This window comes from Aspergillus wentii (genome assembly GCF_001890725.1).
Source record: "Aspergillus wentii DTO 134E9 unplaced genomic scaffold ASPWEscaffold_10, whole genome shotgun sequence".
Taxonomy (NCBI): Eukaryota; Fungi; Ascomycota; class Eurotiomycetes; order Eurotiales; family Aspergillaceae; genus Aspergillus; species Aspergillus wentii.
The window spans coordinates 578912-597036 of NW_024467841.1; the positions used below are offsets into that span (position 1 = coordinate 578912).

At 50.1% G+C, this 18125-nt stretch overlaps 12 protein-coding genes across 12 annotated transcripts; 4 read left to right on the forward strand and 8 right to left on the reverse strand.

The window, feature by feature from the left end:
• Positions 1 to 11: 11 nt before the first annotated feature.
• Positions 12 to 986, reverse strand: ASPWEDRAFT_121617 (NADP-dependent oxidoreductase; the record flags this gene model as incomplete). Its single annotated transcript, XM_040829095.1, has 1 exon — positions 12 to 986. One exon carries the CDS (start codon positions 984 to 986, stop codon positions 12 to 14), a length of 975 nt encoding a protein of 324 aa, XP_040683578.1.
• A 1058-nt stretch (positions 987 to 2044) lies between these two features.
• ASPWEDRAFT_46649 (glyoxalase family protein) lies at positions 2045 to 2620 on the forward strand. The gene has a single exon (XM_040836810.1). It carries the CDS (start codon positions 2059 to 2061, stop codon positions 2530 to 2532), a length of 474 nt encoding a protein of 157 aa, XP_040683579.1. The 5' UTR covers positions 2045 to 2058; the 3' UTR covers positions 2533 to 2620.
• Positions 2621 to 2699: 79 nt separating this feature from the next.
• On the forward strand, positions 2700 to 3228 carry ASPWEDRAFT_46651 (uncharacterized protein). The gene has a single exon (XM_040836811.1). The coding sequence runs from the start codon at positions 3015 to 3017 to the stop codon at positions 3213 to 3215; it is 201 nt and encodes a 66-aa protein (XP_040683580.1). The 5' UTR covers positions 2700 to 3014; the 3' UTR covers positions 3216 to 3228.
• A 791-nt stretch (positions 3229 to 4019) lies between these two features.
• ASPWEDRAFT_143920 (putative quinol monooxygenase) lies at positions 4020 to 4538 on the reverse strand. Its single transcript, XM_040829453.1, has 2 exons — positions 4457 to 4538; positions 4020 to 4399 (listed from the first exon to the last, which is right to left on the reverse strand). Exons 1-2 carry the CDS (start codon positions 4476 to 4478, stop codon positions 4113 to 4115), a joined length of 309 nt encoding a protein of 102 aa, XP_040683581.1. The 5' UTR covers positions 4479 to 4538; the 3' UTR covers positions 4020 to 4112.
• A 263-nt stretch (positions 4539 to 4801) lies between these two features.
• Positions 4802 to 5812, forward strand: ASPWEDRAFT_165653 (DUF3431 domain-containing protein; the record flags this gene model as incomplete). The annotated part of the gene is made up of 4 exons (XM_040829912.1): positions 4802 to 4971; positions 5019 to 5103; positions 5147 to 5713; positions 5761 to 5812. Exons 1-4 carry the CDS (start codon positions 4833 to 4835, stop codon positions 5810 to 5812), a joined length of 843 nt encoding a protein of 280 aa, XP_040683582.1. The 5' UTR covers positions 4802 to 4832.
• A 24-nt stretch (positions 5813 to 5836) lies between these two features.
• Positions 5837 to 8031, reverse strand: ASPWEDRAFT_122225 (Zn(II)2Cys6 transcription factor; the record flags this gene model as incomplete). Its single annotated transcript, XM_040829141.1, has 6 exons — positions 5837 to 6278; positions 6329 to 6665; positions 6708 to 6894; positions 6937 to 7003; positions 7047 to 7808; positions 7871 to 8031. The coding sequence occupies 6 exons, from the start codon at positions 8029 to 8031 to the stop codon at positions 5837 to 5839; spliced, it is 1956 nt and encodes a 651-aa protein (XP_040683583.1).
• A 272-nt stretch (positions 8032 to 8303) lies between these two features.
• Positions 8304 to 9890, reverse strand: ASPWEDRAFT_55429 (uncharacterized protein; the record flags this gene model as incomplete). The annotated part of the gene is made up of 2 exons (XM_040838206.1): positions 8304 to 8592; positions 8638 to 9890. The coding sequence occupies 2 exons, from the start codon at positions 9888 to 9890 to the stop codon at positions 8304 to 8306; spliced, it is 1542 nt and encodes a 513-aa protein (XP_040683584.1).
• Positions 9891 to 10060: 170 nt separating this feature from the next.
• ASPWEDRAFT_63355 (uncharacterized protein) lies at positions 10061 to 11116 on the reverse strand (the record flags this gene model as incomplete). Its single annotated transcript, XM_040838696.1, has 4 exons — positions 10061 to 10761; positions 10804 to 10824; positions 10873 to 10980; positions 11026 to 11116. The coding sequence occupies 4 exons, from the start codon at positions 11114 to 11116 to the stop codon at positions 10091 to 10093; spliced, it is 891 nt and encodes a 296-aa protein (XP_040683585.1). The 3' UTR covers positions 10061 to 10090.
• Positions 11117 to 11450: 334 nt separating this feature from the next.
• Positions 11451 to 12478, reverse strand: ASPWEDRAFT_177641 (uncharacterized protein; the record flags this gene model as incomplete). The annotated part of the gene is made up of 2 exons (XM_040831694.1): positions 11451 to 12114; positions 12162 to 12478. 2 exons carry the CDS (start codon positions 12476 to 12478, stop codon positions 11451 to 11453), a joined length of 981 nt encoding a protein of 326 aa, XP_040683586.1.
• Positions 12479 to 13200: 722 nt separating this feature from the next.
• On the reverse strand, positions 13201 to 15504 carry ASPWEDRAFT_733609 (FAD-binding oxidoreductase; the record flags this gene model as incomplete). Its single annotated transcript, XM_040839317.1, has 4 exons — positions 13201 to 14148; positions 14199 to 14609; positions 15308 to 15381; positions 15486 to 15504. 4 exons carry the CDS (start codon positions 15502 to 15504, stop codon positions 13201 to 13203), a joined length of 1452 nt encoding a protein of 483 aa, XP_040683587.1.
• On the forward strand, positions 15442 to 16797 carry ASPWEDRAFT_55432 (putative secretory lipase; the record flags this gene model as incomplete). The annotated part of the gene is made up of 1 exon (XM_040838207.1): positions 15442 to 16797. The coding sequence occupies one exon, from the start codon at positions 15442 to 15444 to the stop codon at positions 16795 to 16797; it is 1356 nt and encodes a 451-aa protein (XP_040683588.1).
• Positions 16798 to 16828: 31 nt separating this feature from the next.
• ASPWEDRAFT_122171 (CaiB/BaiF CoA transferase family protein) lies at positions 16829 to 17980 on the reverse strand (the record flags this gene model as incomplete). The annotated part of the gene is made up of 1 exon (XM_040829138.1): positions 16829 to 17980. One exon carries the CDS (start codon positions 17978 to 17980, stop codon positions 16829 to 16831), a length of 1152 nt encoding a protein of 383 aa, XP_040683589.1.
• Between the last annotated feature and the right edge of the window lie 145 nt (positions 17981 to 18125).

An 18125-nucleotide genomic window follows, 5' to 3' on the forward strand; every position in this document is an offset into this window, starting at 1 on the left:
TTTAGAAGCTATTAGACTGTAATGATAACCTTTCCTCGGCCTGAATAGCGTCCGCTGGCGTACTCGTATGCTTGTTGTGCTTGTGATATGGGGAAGCTGTCCACGATGAATGGCTTCAATTTTCCTGAATCCGTCCAGTTCGCTAGTTTCTGTAAGTTATGGCTATCACCCTTGATGATGAAGAACAAAGCTTTTACTCCCTCTCTACGCAAGCCTCGTTCTTTGTGTTCGGCGACGAAGTCGAAGCTGGCTGAATCGACTGATATCAATGCTCCGTTGCCTTTGACGTATGACCAGCATTTCTCCAGAATCTCTCCTCCGACTGTGTCGATAATAGCATCGAACTCATTCTCACTCGCGTGCAAGTCCCCATATTCAACAACCTGACTAGCACCAAGACCCCTCAGAAACTCCTCATTCCGCGCATTCGAACTCGTCGCGGCAACAACATGCACTCCAGCAATGGCACCGATCTGCACCAGATACATGCCTACTCCTCCAGCAGCACCGGTGATCAGCACCTTCTTCCTTGCACCTCCATCGACATTGATACCCGCATGTTGGAACGCCTCAACCGCAGTCTGCGCACTTAACGGTAACGAAGCCGCCTCCTCCCACGTTAAGGTCTTGGGCTTCAACGCCACCTCGCTCTCCTTGAGAATAGCGTACTCGGCCCACGTCGATCCGCGATCTGGGTTGGCCATGCCGAATACTTCATCTCCAGGTTTAAATCTCCCATCCGAGAAAGTTTCAATAACTATGCCCGAAAAGTCATTACCCGGGATGGCATATTCATGCTGATAGGTTTCAGGCCATGTGAGCATATCCCGAACCACAGTTGAAGCTTTTACACGGACTAGCAAGTCGCCACGTTGAGAGGGTTTAGATATGGGGATGTTGTCGAGATGCAGGGCAGATGGAGGCGCGGGGTTGGAGGGGGAGTAAGAGGGAGAGGTTGAAGATGGATGAACGCGGATTGCTTGCATTTTGATATTGATGTTAGATATTGAGATGTTGAATCATTTGGGTCATTTGGGATGGGATTGATGGTTTTATGGTGATGATGTCACTTGATCTGGTTGGATGACGAATTTCTTAATTCTCCTATTGGTCAGTTTAGAATCAATTGACCTCTAACAAAAGGGATCGCATGTGTCTGGTAGAATTGTTGGTCTTGTCGAGTAATCACCTGCATTCGTGTCTCTCATATAGTCAATCAATATAATCATGTTCCTTTCTCTTTAAAATCAATAAGAACCCGAGGTCCCCAAACAGAAAACGGCTCACCAACATCCCTCTTCCATAAGTGCATCCCCATTCACCAAATCACGATCCGCATCATGCTCAATTTTAAGTCCGCTCACATCAGGCCAATAGTCTAATATCTAATTTCCCAGCACATGTCATCCAACACCCCATATACTCCTCCACCCCTACTTCACTAGCCAGTCACGACTAATAAGCTGCGTGTCAAAATCCATTTCCTCCTTAGAAGTGTGGTAGAGGAGAGTCTCTTTCACACATGGTTCAGCCCACAGCATGGAGAAAACATGATAGTCACATTCCCCAGGTTAAGATATATAAATATAAGCACAGCCATATTAGAAAAGTCCCAGTGATAGCGGATGTCAGACAGGACAAATTTAAAGTTATCCATGTACCAGGCTAATTCGCTATAAAAGTCGGGGGCCCACATAGCCCAAGTGCCCCGATTTTGTGGACGAGGGCTGGGCCGGGGTGGTACCGTTGGAATTTGCCTATTCTGTTTGTCCAAAAACAAACACTGGCGTGTGCAAAAGTTGTTCTTCCATGGTCAGGCTGCGCCATAGTCTGGCTGTTGAGCCTTTCACCATAGAGGCAAGTGATGATGTAACGTGGCCAAATATAATAATCCATTGTTTGGTTTGTTCCTGTTGATCCCTTGCCCTTAAGTCTATGGTGTCATTATTTAGTCATGTACCCATTCATGCGAAGAGTTCATAAAACGTCGAGATACTCCAACGACTTGACGATAATATATCAATATATATTATGCCGAGTGTACGTCATATTGCAAACATGTGCGAACAGACCACAACAGCAGTTGAGCTATTATCCAACCTAGCCGACATCATCAAGAACATCGCAGTCAACCTGGACAGCAACAGACTGGACAGGTACAGGATCAGAAATACCCTCAAAGAGTATGCTCGTCGAGCCGAGTCTGACGGGCGACTCATCAATGCCTCGAGACAAAATTCACAATGTGCCGAACACGGCCTGTTCCTAGCCTTCATACACATGGAGTTTATAGACTCGCTGGTGAAATATAACTTCACCATCCCCGCATCATCGGTCAAATGGTACAACTGCAAGTCGCTGTTTAAAAAGTATCGGTTATCGTTGTTTGGCATCTCGTCGCAGACAAACGACTTGGAGAATCAGTTGAAGCATCTTCAGGAAAACGCGGAGTTGCTTTATGCGGATTTTGAAGAGAATAATGTAATGCTGATACTAATGTTGCAGTCGGATGTGAGATCTGCAAAGTTATGACTGGGCTAAATGAGAGAAAACTCCCTAGATTCGGATTCCACCGACTCCAATTACATATCGCAAGGTCCCGGCTTGTGCTCCTATGGCTGCCCCCCCTGAAGGTATAGCTTCCCCCAGTGGGCGTGGGAAGCCTAGAAGGGCTATATCTCAACTGACATTGGGTTTCTAGCAATCCATGATCTTCTCCGTCGCGGTACTCTTGTCGAGCAAAAGTTGAGTGGGAAAATTACATACTGATATTGGAAGATCCGTTGGAAGTTGTGGCTCACTATGATAGGCATTCATGTTTTTTTTTTTTTTTTTTTTTTTTTAAATTTCTAGAAGGGTTTGAGTATGATGCGATAGGAGAAAACGCATGACATGGATCCAGGGCCACGACTGACTCGGCCCTTCTATGTGTGCCGGGAATATGGAAACATAGTAGTAGTATCAAACAACCGGATGCACGTATATTATCCAGACGATCATTATCCACATTCAGAATGAATCCATGGCTAGCTTCTAAAGGCGCCAGTCTAGTGGTCTACCCTCATACATTCAGAGTCATGCATCAGGTTGGTATTTTGGACGCACTGTTACCTGTGCGAGGCAAGCTTCATCACCATTTGTCCTTCACCGCAGTTGGTTACGTGTTCAAAGAAGGCCCACGCTATGGTCGGATAGAAGCAAATTCGATTGCATAACCCCATTGCGATGCTTGACTGACCATTTTCCAGCCATGGTTACGGGCCCGTTGCTTTTTACCGCGCCCAGTTGATTGAAACAGCGTACGAGAATGTATTGACGAGCAAGATACTAGTCGACAGCGAATCCAACACAACCGGTGTGGAAGTGACATGCGCCGGTGGGAGCATTTATAATGGAACCATCGTCATAGGCGCTGATGGCGTACACAGCAAAACGCGACGCGTAATGCGTGGGCTTGCCATCAAAGACAATTCATCACGGCCATGGGACCCTGAAAATGCGTCCGTAGCGGCTTACTAGCTCTTTTTTGACAAACTCTGGTATGGAGACGCATATGCACACTTGGGCACACCCGATCTACCGTCTGCTTTCTCGGTACTTGATCATTCCAGATTTCGTGGACGACCTGTTTTTGAAGTATGCGATGGCGCCTCAGTTAGGGAAAGGGCGAGTTTTGGACTATGTTCGCATCCGCTATCTTCTGGTCTGGTTCAGAATGATGAGGCGCGGCACTCGGACTTTGGCTTTTAGGTCTTGGACCATCAGATACGGCACATGGTAGAATGGCAGCCCAGGCCGTGCTCCGCTACCTGAAGAAAGCAGGTGGCAGCTGGGAGCTGTGGCTTTGCGAGAGTCGACAGAGTACCTCCCCATGCTAGACCCACCGGGATGAAGAACGATTGAAGCGGCAAGATCAGCCCGCTGCATCTGATAAGCTAGAAGCTGCTGCCTATCTCAGTGACTCATACGGAGTACTAAATAGCATCCAACAGCCTCCAGTGAAAATGGACAATAAGAATGACCAGAAACTCTATTTTATGACTTTATTGTATAGACAAATACACGAGACCAGCTACAGTACAACGATATCTATACCATATCCCATTCCAAGTTTACTCCTTCTTAGGCTCCAACTCCTCAAAGCGTCTGAGGTCCATCTCCTTCTCAAGCAGAGGAATGACGTAGGGGTCGAAGGTCTTCCAGTAGGGGTTGTTGAGGTGGTACTGCTGCGAGCTCTCGTGGAGGTAGCGCTCGACGATGCAGAAATCCTGGGGGTCGTGGACGGACTGCATGACGAACCACGAGAGGGTCTCCTTGTCCTGCGAGTAGACGGCGGAGGCTTCGAGGAGTTTGGCGTGCAGCTTGGAGATGGATTCTTGGTCGGGCTTTGCGCGCATGTCTAGTACGCATTGGTTAGTGGTTGAATGGTGGGAGGGAAGCGATGAGGGATACGTACGAACGACGATGTTGTAGACCATTTTGGCGGTTGTTGAGGTGTCAATTGCTTGTTTGGACTGAGTCTTGGTGGTGATGAGGGGATGAAAAGAGAAAAAGAGAAGAGGGGCAATAATGCAATACCCCTCCAGGTGAAATCACCGGTGAGATTGTTAGGTAATGCAGCAGCTGTGGGGCGGACCCACCTGCCGCTCCTGCATGTTTGATATCGCGTCCAGCCAATCACAGCAGACCAAGACAAACGGCTCAGCCACACTAAGAATGGCTGGCTGTGATTCGCCCGAAAGCTGGATTAGCCCCGCTGCCAAACCCAGTGAGCTGTTTTCTTCCGACACTCGACCATCATGGAGACTTGAGATCCGCTCTCGAGGATCATCATGAGGCCCATGCTGGACGAGTGCATGCGCGGTTTTCTGCGCCGCTCGTGGTGTTTCTTTGTGCTTTATATAGCATTGCTGGGATCGCTGCTGTTGATGCTCGTGTCGCAATTGAGGAATAACGATCTCGTTTCGTTGGGTGTGTCCCATCAGATGGAGTTCTGTTGATGTTTACTGACCGTGTAGATCCAATTGAATCTCCAAATGCGCCCAAAGCACTAGTTTTGGCAAAAACACGAGATGAGAATGTCTCCTGGACTGATTCTATTCGGTAAGATGACATCGTCCACAGAGAATGCAGGCTAACCCCCCAGATGGAAACCATACATCTACACCGTCGACAATGAAGACGGCTTCATCCCCGTCCCGGCAAATAAAGGCCGCGAGGGAATGGCCTATCTAACACACATCATCGACAACTACGACAATCTCGCCGACATCACAGCCTTCATGCACGCATCCGCCAAGCAATGGCACAACGACATCGGCGACACAACCACATCTAACCTTCTCTCCAGACTCCGCCCACAAGCAATCAAAGACAAAGGCTACTCGAATCTCCGCTGCGATCATCGCCCCGGATGTCCGATTGCAGTCCGTCCTTTTGATGAAGAGTACACATCCAAGCATAACATCGTGTATAAAGATTTTGCAACATTCTACGCGGACCTCTTCCGTATCCCTATCGAGCAAGTCCCCAGGGAAGTAGGGGGTGTATGCTGTGGCCAGTTTGCAGTGAGTAGAGAGCGAATCCGTCAACGGTCGCGGGAAGAGTATATCCAGATGCGCGAGTGGGCGTTGACTTCGTCGCTGCATAATTTCGCCATCGGGTCGGTGCTGGAGATGGTGTGGCATGTTATCTTCATGGAGGACTATGTTTCGTAGGTCTCCTATCTTGATAGATGAAAAAATACTAACGAAAATACAGATGCCCCGATACCCAGCAGTGTTACTGTGACCTTTACGACTTATGCCACTAGACCTTGTATTTGACTTGATTATGACTATAGAAACCTATATAGAAACTCCAAATTCTGCAAATTCAACGCATCCGGCTGCGACGACGCCAACACATCCGTATAATCATCCGTAAAATTAAACAACCCATACCAATCCTGCGGTGCTGCCAGGTCCCCAGTGACATTGTGCACGTCCACACTCCCATCTTGTCCTGTCCTCACATCCGGCATAACATTTTCTTCGTCTGCATTTTCCTGGCCGACCTCAGCAGACGCATCCTGTAGTCGCAAATTCCGCGCCGTCCCATCATCCAAACACCGAAAGAAAAGATCCAGCACCCAATTCTCCAAATCCCATGATTTCTGCAACTCCTGGAGACCCAGCAGGCATAGACGGGCGCGGTGCTCGGCTAGTTTGCGGGATGTGCCTGTTGTGCGACAGCAGTTGATGGTGTGGATGCAGAGGGTTGAGAAGGCGTGGGTTATTCTACATTTCCTGTTAGCAACATGTCATTCTTTGGATTTGATGGCACATACAGATGGGTAGGTCCGTGTTGGACGAGATTATACGAGAGCATGTCTTCAATGATGCGGGTGCTTTTCGTGGCTGCTTCAAGGGCGATGTGGCCGTTGTCTTCATGCGGGGTGGAAGGGGGTTGGAGGAAGAGGGAGCGGTAGAGGAGGATATAGAGATTGTTATATGTCATATGGAGTAGACCGACGAGGAATATTGCGCCTGGTGTTGATTTATTATCGAGTTTCATTGTAGACGGGAGATTCGACTCCCATGATTGCAGCTGTTGATGGAGAGTTGCTCGAGAGGGAGCAGAGGTTGATTGATTGGGGAGATATTGATTCGACACGATGGCACGTACTGTTCAATTAGTACTGAAGGATAGACGAGGGGAAGACATACATATTCTTGCCAGTTTGGCCATTTCAACAGGGTAGTAGACATGCTCGACGGTCTGTACCCCGAATATCCGATCATCCACTGCCTCGTCTTCCTGGATATCCTCAGGCTCAAGCATGGCGACATCGCAATCTTCATCACGGATCCTCGGGGGCAATCCAAGTGCAGCCGAGCTTTGTTGATCGCGAATCTATCATAAGTATACATTCATCCATCACGGGAAAGGACTCACATATAAAGCCCACCAGATCCTCTTCCACAGCTTCTCCTCAGCGGGACTTGTAAATGACAATTTTGACCTTCATGGTCAGCTTCATATCCTATATCCCATCAGAAACTTACATCATATGCATCCCCCGTTTCTGAGCAAGACTAATCCCAATCCCTAGCCAGAACCTCGTATCGCGTTCTTCTGACGGCCCTCCCCTCCAAAAGCTCAGCATGAACATCGACTGCAGTTTAATGACTTTATTCGTCTCCCAGTCTGCATCGTAGATCGCCTTTGCGCGACTGTAAAAGAGGAACTTGGCTGAATAGCGGACCGGAAACTCTGTACTCGCGAATGCGGTATCTGTACAGAGACTCACGCCGATAAAAAGCATCGACTGCAGAAGAAGAGGAGAGATAGACCCATCTGTATAGGATTTGTAGACAGACGCACGATCGAGGATAAGAAAGCACGGATGGAACCACGTAAAGTATGCTTCCAGCAGTGTCTTTTGTGTGTCGATTGGCGGGTATGAAAATGCACCATCGCGCTGGAGATTCTCTTCTGTCTTTAGCTTATACGCATGTATCGATTCATCACGAGCAGTTGTCTCCAGTCGAGCTGGAATAGGATAATGAAGTCTTGTCTTTTGCAGGGCATGAGTATATCCCCGATCTGGAGATCGTCGGCCCTCGTCAATCATGCATGTCAATGGACTAGATTCACCCAGAAAGACAGTCTGCACTACTCCAGCTGGATGAGCAGGAATAGGAACAGACTGATGATCCTTGAACGACTGCACCGGACTGGCAATCGACGCTCCATCGTCATGCAGACTAGACGGCGAAACATCCGACGCCGGCGTGCGTTGCCGGGCGGCTTTATGGCGTGGATATCTTCACCCATTAACATCTATATTTAAAACACCAAGAAAAATAATATATAGATAGATACGTACTTCCCCCGCCTCGATACCCCCACCTCGCAATGTGCATTCATCGCCACACAATTCTGGCACGGCTGCATCTGCAACACATTACACCGGATGCGCCGTCGGTTACAAGGGATGCAGGCCTTTTTCGCGCGCGTGCGCACATGCCGGGTCGCTTCATCGGCCATGATGGAATAAGTTAGATCGGGAATATGGTGGATAGCAGACGGAGAGATGGTGGGAAAGGGAAACGCCGACTCGGGGGGTATAAAAGTCGGTGGCATCATGGAGTCGGCTATATGCGGGTATATGCTCGGCTGTATGATGATGCAATAGCCGATGGGGATGGAGGGATTTATAGGGTGTGTTTCGGGGGGAGAGGCCGAGTGGTTCGGGCAGTTGGTTTTTCACCGAATTGATTGTGTTTGATTTATCTATTGATTTATAACGTTATATGAGGTTATACAGCTTTTGTGTCTTCAATCTGCTCCATCTGCGCTTTGAGATCCTCGGCGACACCCTCCGACACGGGCATTTTGGCCAGTTTATTCGCCATGCGCACCGTTTCAAAGACCGACAAATCCTGCTGGAACAAGTCCTCCAGTTTCTCCAAGCTCTGGCCCATTGTTTCAGGATACATAAAATAGACGGTGGTGGGAAAGGTGATGCCGATCAGGGTGTAGAGAATGTAGTACTTAAAACCCACTTCCGACAACGCGATAGGGGTGACCATTTGGACGAGAAAGTTCCTACATTATTAGCATTCATTCTGAATATTGGACAAAAAGACACACCATAGCCAGTGATTCGCCGTCGAAATCGAAGTCATCGCCACCCGCAGTCGAATCGGGGCCACTTCAGTGCAGTAGAGAAAACTCGGGCCCAGAAAGCCGATGGGGAAGAAAAAGTTGAACAGGAAGAGGAAGAAGGCACTCCCGATTGCAGCGCCGTGGTTGTTGCTCGAGAAGGAGGATGTAATGGCCATTGACATCATGCAGAGGGTGATGCCAGTTCCACAGAACAGGAACAGCTTGCGTCGTCCAAACCGGTCAATCGTGAAGAAAGCCACAAACGATGCGAGGAATTTCCAGGTCAAGGCACTTCCGGAGAGGATGCGAGAGAGACCGCTGGATAAGCCCAGATTCTGCTGGAAGATGGTCGTCGAGTAGGTGCTGATGACATTCGCGCCGGTCATTTGGATCCAGAATTGTAGACCGATGCACAGCATGAAGCGGTAGAAGAGCTTGCCGTCTTTCATGGTGAAGATGTCCTTGATCGAGGCTGCATTTCGTGCTGTTTCTTCCAGTGAGAACTCAATTCCAGCCACTTCTTGTCGGATCTCGGCACTCTCAGGGTCTTTATCTTTGACTCTTCCGAGAATCTGAGCAGCCTGTTCACCTCTGCCAACACGGACAAGCCAGCGAGGAGATTCAGGGAAGAAGAAGATGGATGAAAGGAGAATGAGAGACGTGACACACGGGATGGCCAGGGGAACTCTCCACGAAACAGAATGCTGGTCGATATAAGAGAAGCCATAATTGACCCATTGGCTAACAGCATAGCCACTCGTGATAAAGATGCCGTCAATGACAACATGCTTCCCCCGATTGACAGCAGGAGAACACTCTGACTGCCAAACAGGCACCATCGTACTCAACACACCCACCCCAAGACCAGTGACGATCCGACCGACCAGCAATTGAGGCAGATGGAACGAAGTACACGAGATCAGCTCACCAACAAGGGTGAGAATCGCACCAAGGAAAATGGTCTTTCGACGACCGAGAACATCGCCCATGAGGGAGCAGGATAGCGATCCCACTGCACCTCCAAGCGTGAACGAGGATACATACACGCCCTGGATGACGGATCTGTGGGATTCGGTGGCATCGGTGGCGTGGATGGTGTCAATCTGGGGGAATGCTTCCGTCCAGCTTTGATAGGAGAGAAGACCCCCGACGTCGACCTGATTGTATCCAAAGAGGAAGAAGCAGGGGAAGACGACGAGGGCGACTTGGGCTAACTGGAGGGAATGACCGCGAAGCATGATGTTGATGAAAAAAACCAATTGAACAAGACGGACTGACGGGTTTATATAGACAGAAAAAGGAATATAGAATCCGGGGCCCCAGAATTACCCCGCGAATGGCGTCTGGGCAAAATGGGTCCACTGTCATGAAGTACCGAGCATGTAGCCTATCTTGAATTTGAAGTATAACAGTCTATTCCTTGGCAGCTATATCCACACTACATGCTCATACCGTATGGCACTCCCACCCCCATACTTCTATATATCTTCTTATGCTGCTCCAGCAAAATCAACGTCGCCATCGTTTGCGGCCCCAATCGCACAAAACTCGGCGTCCATCCACGAAATATCCATCTCGCCCCTTCACCCGCCATCAACGCCCTCACAACCCCAACAATCCCCTCCTTCCCAGACGCCCCCATCAACTGCGTCTTGACCACATCAACAGGACTACAAACCGTCGTCGCAACCAACGCAGCCAACAACGACGCCGACACATGCACACCCGCATGATCGCCCCCCAACCCACTCACCCGCATCAACACCCCCTTTAGGCTATCATACGAAGCAAGCTGACAGCTCGTCATCATCGCGCACCGGAACGCATTCGGCCATAGCCCCTGGCTGAACGCTTTCCACCCTTCTTGTGTGTAGATCTGTTTCCACGCGTCGAAGATGTGCGCGTAGTTCCGCCGGGCGTGAGGTGGTAGCGAGCCATCGTTTTGCATGCGGATGTTGCCAATGTCAGAGGGGTTGCCGAATATGGCGCCCACGAAGCCGGATAGGCCGGCGAGGAGGCCGAGGATGGGGGGCGAGGCGGGGATGTTGTGTTTGGTGGTGTAGTCTTTGAGGGATTCGTAGAGGCCGATGCGGACGGAGCCGTAGGTTACTGTTTATTAGTATGATGAGGATAAGGGTGAGAGTGGCATACGCTGTCGTGTCAATCCTGCAGATAACTAAAAAATAAGTATTGCCATGCATTAGATATAGATAGATAAACATACCCCGCTATACAAGCCAAGTACTCCCTCTGCTCTGATAATGCGAAGACCAGTCGACAAAGTTCCCGTCCGTGTTGTCTTGGACTCCATCTGCATGCGAACCTTGACTGTTCGGGTTAATATAGTCCGATATATATCTATATATCACTTACTCAAATCCAGCGGATGAGAGACAACCACCGCCATACACGATGCACTTCCCCCAAACCATTTTGGATAGACAATTGAGTTGTTCTGATTCATTTTGGTATGATTGTGCTATTTTGAAATGAATAATGTGACGTTATATGGTATGTACGTGATATCATAAAGCCGACTTGGCTTCTCCAAGGATGCGGGGTATAGCCGATATGCGGCAGTATGGATAGTGACACGTTCTAGATCATCGATGATCATGCCGTATGGAGTTTGAACCGCGGTATCGGTACATTTACTTTGCGGTACTTTTACCCCAGGATATTCAATTACAAAGAAAGATTGCTTGTCTCAAGTCATGATTATTCGCTAATTATGTATCGGGTATTCGTTTATATACAAGAAAAGAACATGTCCACACCCCCGCAACACCAATCCGAGATTATCGCGCATTCCCCCCATCAATCTCAACCGGCGTCGTCCGTGCATGAAGCTCAGCCGGTTGCGGCGATTGCATAGTATTCACCGCATCCCCAGACAGCTCAGGCTTATAATACGCAGTAGCGGCCTTTTGCCTAGCAGCAGCCAGCTCATCCATATGCGACGGCTGCTCGTACACAGGGGCGTAATAACCTGGACCTCCCATGTATGGTTGACCCGCAGGCACGGCCGCGGCCTTCCGCTTCTTTCGCTGGAGGAAGAAGAAAGCCAGTGCGAAAGCGATGATGGCGATCGCGCCGATGGCAACACCAACGCCGATGCCTGCCTTTGCGCCACTGGATAGACCTGTGTTGGAGGCGGAAATGGGGGAGGAAGATGATTCGGAGGAGCTTGTGGCGGTGGGGGTAGCTGAGACCGTCGCAGGGGCAGTTGCAAGATCGCCATCCTTCCAGCGGACGGAGATACCAAAGGCGTTGACGAGTTCGCCGGATGTCATTACTTTGGTGGATTCACTGGTGGTTGCATCGTCGAGGGCCGGTCTGGTCACGTTGATGAGTGAGGTGCCGGTGGTTTGAAGCGAATAGCATCGCTCTGTCGAGTGCCAGTAGGCAAAGTCGGCGCTGTTGTCTGGTTGACTGCGGGTGGTATAGGTCTGGCCGTCGAAGCTATGGGTTGTTAGTGAAGCTCTATCTGGTGTATGTGGACTAATTACTTTGGACAGCACACGGCTTGGGTCTCACTGTTGACGATTTTGTCGACAATGGCCGCATAGCCGGTGGGACATACTGCCGGGGAATACCAGGCTGAAGCTCCCCAGCCAGGAGGTAGACAGTCGGCGGTCTTGAGAGGGCCGAGATTGAGCCACCACGATGTTACTCCCGTCGGGTCGACACTGGTGGGCAGGAAATAGTTGAAGCAAGAGCTGGGAGGAGAGAAAGTGGTGGTGAGAGGACCGATGAGGGTTGACGAAGCGTCGGTCTTGATTGTTGTTGTGGATGTTGATGTTGTTTTTGTCGCTGTTGAGGCCATTTTGACGGCAGACAGAGCTGTCGAGCAGACAAGAGAAGGGGATGAAGAAGAGAAAAGAAAGACGACAAGGCTGGCAGACAGAATCATCTCGTTTAGCGTGCACAGCCTCTGTGATGCTGTTGATTGGTGGAGGGTGTACAAGGCTGTGCATCCTGCAGTCTGATTGGCCAATCAAGTCGCACGAACTAGATCCTGATCTGCAGATCATTTCTACTTTGGGTGTTTAATTTTCCTCCAGTTCTTACTCAGATTTTACGCTGCATCAAGCATCTGAAATAATACGGGATGTGCTCAGATGTTTATCCAGAAGTGGCAATTTCTGCTGTAAAGTGGGCTATTCATGCATCCATCCTGTAGACTAACTGCATCTGCATACCATGTCCGACGGGGCTTATATGATTATCCGGGCATATATTGAGATCTGATTAATATATCTTCTATACCAATTTAAGTAACATCTATTTGAATAAGTTCTGCATTTATAACTCTGTAGTTGCTCCTACTATGAGAAAAAACATGAATCAACCTGAGGGCCGTAATATGAGGCTATACCCACACAAACAGAGTGGATTCCTTGAAGAAGCTAAAAAAAGCATACGTCACCAACAACAAACTAATGCATGGGCATACATAGCACACCTCGCCTAAAATAATAGAAATATAATTATGGATAAATATAATATCAAGCAATAGTCCTTATTCACATTACCTATATATAAATATCAGTTCGCATCCGTCACCTTCCACCCACCCGGCAACAACTCCGTATACACATTGTCAGGATCATATTTGCTCCTAATCTTCTGCAGCCTCTCCACGCTTTCCTTGGGATATCCCGCCCACACATCATCCGTCTGCAACTTGTTCGCATCATTCAGATAGAAGAACTCATTCTCGGGAATGCCCGCCTCCTTGAGCTGAGTCGTGATGTTCGCATTCACCTTTTGATAAAAGTCATCCACGTCCGAGTCCTTCCAGCTACCGAGGTAACTGAAACTCTCCTCCACCCAGATATGAGGCCCGCTGTTGGGGTCGATGGCCTGGGGATCGCCGCCGTTGACCTGCGAGGCTGAGAAGAAGGTCTTGGGAACGGGCATGATGGCCAGTCCGAGGATGTAGAAGCCCAGTCCTGGGTCGAAGTTTTTCGTTGCCTCGGTAAAGGTATCGTGGATGATGGAGATGGCGGTGCGGTTGACGTAGGTGGGGAGGACCCAGAAGCGCTGCTTGAGGTTGTAGGCGAGTTTCACCTCCGAGTCCATCTCCGTCGACCATTGGTACATGGAGCGGTGCTGGAAGGTATTTTTGCTGGTGGGGAGAGAGCTGAGGCCTTTCAGGGCGGCGGGGTCTTCGTCGTCGCCGTTGTAGAAGAGGAAGGAGGTGTAGGTGGGTTTGTCGGCGCCGGAGATGTACTCGACGAGAGGGATGGCAGCGGCTTTGGGGTCGTTGGAGCCGTTGATGCCGAATTCGTAGAGGCCGTCGAGGAACTGCGTCGAGGTCACTTCGTCGGAGAAGGTGGCCATGCCCACCATGACTTTGGCGGAGGGGACGGTGCGGATCTCAAAGTTGGTGACGAGGGCAAAGGCATTGCCGCCGCCGCGGAGAGCCCAGAAGAGGTCGGAGTATTCGTTGTGGGCAGTGGCTTTGACGATGGATCCGTCGGCCAGGACGGCCTATACATTCTTCATTAGCTCTATTGGTGTAGAGATGGTGGTGGACGCACTGTAAAACTGTTGACCATGGCAGAGGCCCATCCATACTCATTGCCAAAGAAAGATACACCACCGCCGATGATGTATCCAGGCACACCAACAACACCCAGTCGACCGCCGACGACAGACTTGCCGTATGGTTCGAGGTATTTGTATACGTCAGTCCACACATTCCCAGGACCGACATTGACTGTAGCGTTGTCAGGGCCAATCTCAAGCTGATTCAATCCAGCACTGGTGATCAACACGCCGGTCGAGTTGATGTTGTTGTATCCCGGAATGGGCATGTGGCCACCACCACGGAAGGCAAACAGCGTCTCATCTTTGACGAGGGTTTTGATGCCTTCTGCCAGCTGTTCAGGCGTGGTTGGTTGGAAGACACAGGCGGGGTTGAGATGGGCGTTTGCGGTGTAGAAGTCTATCTTGTCAGATATATTTTATAAAATAGAAGAAGACATACCAGTGTTGGCCTCGATATACTCTGGCGTTAAAGAGTAAAAAGTGGCGTTCGAATGCGACTTCAACAGCGACTGGCAGGCATGCTTGGGATCGGAAAAGCCAGACACAAGGGGGAGTGCAGCCAGCAGCCCTATGAGATACATTTTGATTATCTCAATGTTAATCACCATCAGAATTTACCAGGAATGCTGGTATTTAAATGCACCCATGACCAAAATTGAGTGAAACATGGCGAAACACACAACTTATAATTCACCAGCATAACATATGCTTAGACCGTAAAGATAACTGCAATTGAATTCCGTTCCTGAATATAATCCACGGATAGCAGCCGCCACCGATCCGATGGGCGCATTATTTCTCCACATTTGACTTCTTCAACGGTCGTTTGAGGGATGATCGTCGGTGATCGACAGCCCAAAAAGAGGGGATTCGAGCAGCCGAGGTTTCATCAGTGCTTTTAAGCACATGTAGATGCAGAAATGGATGGAATACGATGATGAATACGATAGTTGGAAATTGAGTTGTTTTGATGCTGGTATTCGGCTGTATTCGTTTATGTTCGATTATTGCATTGTCCAATCATATCACACAGTGCTTGCGGGGCTAACTACCTTGGGCAGGGTATTGTAATATACTTTGTAATCCAGCGTAATAATACATCCAACCTGGATATTTTCAGCTCAAAAATGCGCTGTTTTAATTGCGATATTCCTGGCCATTTTTGGGCTTCAACTCTTGTATAAAACCAGTGATCAACGCCATTGTATCATCACTCGGCCAGAGTCAGCAATCATGGCTTTCCTACTCTTCCTGCAGCTGCTGCTCCTGCCTCTCACTCTGGCCTTTCCATCGCATTACTCTCGCGATGCTGTTCCTGTCCGCCCCTTGAATGACTCGTTCTACACTCCCCCCGTGGGCTATGAATCCACTGCCCCAGGAACAATTCTCCGATCGAGAACCCCTCCGTATCCCATTTCTGCATTCAGCCTGGCCAAGGTGAACATTGCTGCCGCGCATCAGCTGCTCTATCGAACCACCGACACGTTTGGCAATGCCAGTGCCACTGTCTCGACCATTCTCGTCCCGCATAATGCAGACTATACCAAGCTGCTTTCCTACCAAGTTGCGGAAGATGCATCAAACCCCAACTGTGCGCCGTCGTATGCTTTCCAACTCCACTCTGCCGCCGAAGACGGTCCACTGGGTCTCGTCATGCCCCAGCTGGAACTCGTGTTTATTGCTTCTGCGCTAGAAAAGGGCTGGGTGGTGACGGTGCCTGACCATCTCGGCCCGAAGGGGACTTTCCTCGCGAATACTATGTCTGGGCATGCGGTGCTGGATGGGATCCGTGCTGCGAAGCTGTCCAGCAACTTCACCCACATCGCAGACCACCCGACCATCTCGCTGTGGGGATACTCGGGGGGCAGTCTTGCGTCTGGATTCGCGGCTGAGTTGCAGCCGAGCTATGCGCCCGAGTTGGACATTGCCGGTGCTGCGCTGGGAGGGACAGTGCCTCGCATTCTGCCTGTGATTGAGGCTGCGAATAAGAGTCCCTTTGCTGGGTTGATTCCCTCTGGGATCCAGGGACTGGCGAACGAGTACCCCGTCATCCAGAAGTTGATCGAGGAGAACATCGTGCCCGAGAAGATGGCCGAGTTTGAAAAGGTCAAGCATCTCTGTCTGACTGGTGATATCTTTCAGTTCTTCGGCCAGGATGTCTACAACTACACCAGGAACAGGGACATCTTCACCCAGCCCGACGCAGCCAAGGTGATGGATGCCAACGCCATGGGACAGAAGACGCCCAAGATCCCGCTGTTCGTGTACAAGTCTGCTGGCGATGAGATCAGCCCGGTCAATGACACCGACACTCTGGTCCAGAACTACTGCAGTAATGGTGCGACGGTCGAATACAAACGCGACATTTTGTCCGAGCACGCTGCCATGGACATCGTCGGTGCTCCCGACGCCATGATCTGGTTGAATGAGCGTATGAATAGACAAGCCCTCAAGCCAGGCTGCAGCAACTCCACTTCGCTGACCAGCTTGACTGACCCTGGTGCGTTGGGTGCGTTGGGCGTTGGCGTTGTTGATACTCTGTTGGATTTGCTGGGGAAGCCTGTCGGCCCGTTCCAGTTTGGAATATAATGCATAATGGATAATATTGAGCTATAGTAATCTATTTAGTCAATCCCAGTTCTTTCAAGATAGCTTCATTATGCTCGCCCAACGCAGGCACCGCATCCATCCTGGCTTCACCCGCATTCATCCCCGGCGGCAGCAATGCAGGAACAACACCAGCTGGCGTCTTCACCTCCGTCCAGCGATCTCTCGCCTTGAGCTGGGGATGATTCCACACGCCCTGCATATCATTCACACTAGCATTGGCGATGGACGCTGCATCCAGCAGCGCAATCGCCTCGTCCGCCGTAAGATGAGAGAAAGCCTGCACAATCACCCCCCTCAACGCATCCCGATTCTTCACCCGCAGACTGTTATTCACAAACCGCTCATCCGTCGTAACCTCACTATTTCTCAACACCTTCTCACAAAAGTTGGCCCATTCCCGCTCGTTCTGGATCCCCAGCATCACCGACTTGCCGTCGCCCGTCTCAAACGGTCCGTACGGATAGATGGCTGCATGCGATGCGCCGGCTGGTGTTGGCCCTGGTGCGTTCTCGTATGTATAGTACATCGGGAAACCCATCCACTCGACCATACTCTCCAGCATGGAAATGTCAATATTGCATCCCTTTTCCGTCGTCTTCCTCTCGAACAACGCGGCCAGGATAGACGAGTATGCATAACTTCCCGCGCAGATGTCTGCAATCGAGATACCCACTTTGGCTGGTTCCTTCCCAGTCCCTGTCACGGAGAGCATCCCCGCCTCGCTCTGGATGAGCAGATCATACGCCTTCTTATCCCGATACGGTCCCTCCGGCCCAAAACCGGAGATATTACACACAATCAAACCAGGATGTTTCTCTTTCAACGCCTCATGAGACAGTCCCAGTCGGGTACTCGCCCCCGGTGCAAGATTTTGCACCAGCACGTCCGCCTTTTCCAGCAACTTCATCAACACCGCATGGTCGGATGGCTTCTTCACGTCCAACGCGAGAGACTCCTTGGATCGGTTCGTCCAGATGAAATGCGAGGCGAGCCCGTTCACGCGGGTGTCGTAGTTGCGTGCGAAATCACCGACGCCGGGCCGCTCGATCTTGATGACTCGTGCGCCTTGGTCGGCGAGTTGGCGGGTCGCGAAGGGGGCGGAGATGGCTTGTTCGAGGCTGACGACGGTGATGCCAGAGAGGGGTTTTCGGGCAGTTGACATGTGTCGGGTGGGGATACCTGGTTTTATTTTTTTTTTCATTGTGTTCATCATCTTGACGATAGACATGTTCACTTGTTAATGATAGATAGTAATGTCAAGTGGGATAGAGGATGATATAGTCGGGCAACACATCGAATAACCGAAA

What these genes read in the sequence shown, in the direction of transcription:
- ASPWEDRAFT_46649 (XM_040836810.1), top strand. Translation starts at nt 2,059, where the DNA reads ATGTGCGAACAGACCACAACAGCAGTTGAGCTATTATCCAACCTAGCC.
- ASPWEDRAFT_46651 (XM_040836811.1), top strand. Translation starts at nt 3,015, where the DNA reads ATGAATCCATGGCTAGCTTCTAAAGGCGCCAGTCTAGTGGTCTACCCT.
- ASPWEDRAFT_143920 (XM_040829453.1), bottom strand. Translation starts at nt 4,478, where the DNA reads ATGGTCTACAACATCGTCGTTC. An exon ending in GGTCTACAACATCGTCGTTC is followed by an intron (nt 4,400 to 4,456) that starts GTACGTATCCCT and finishes AATGCGTACTAG; the next exon opens with ACATGCGCGCAAAGCCCGAC.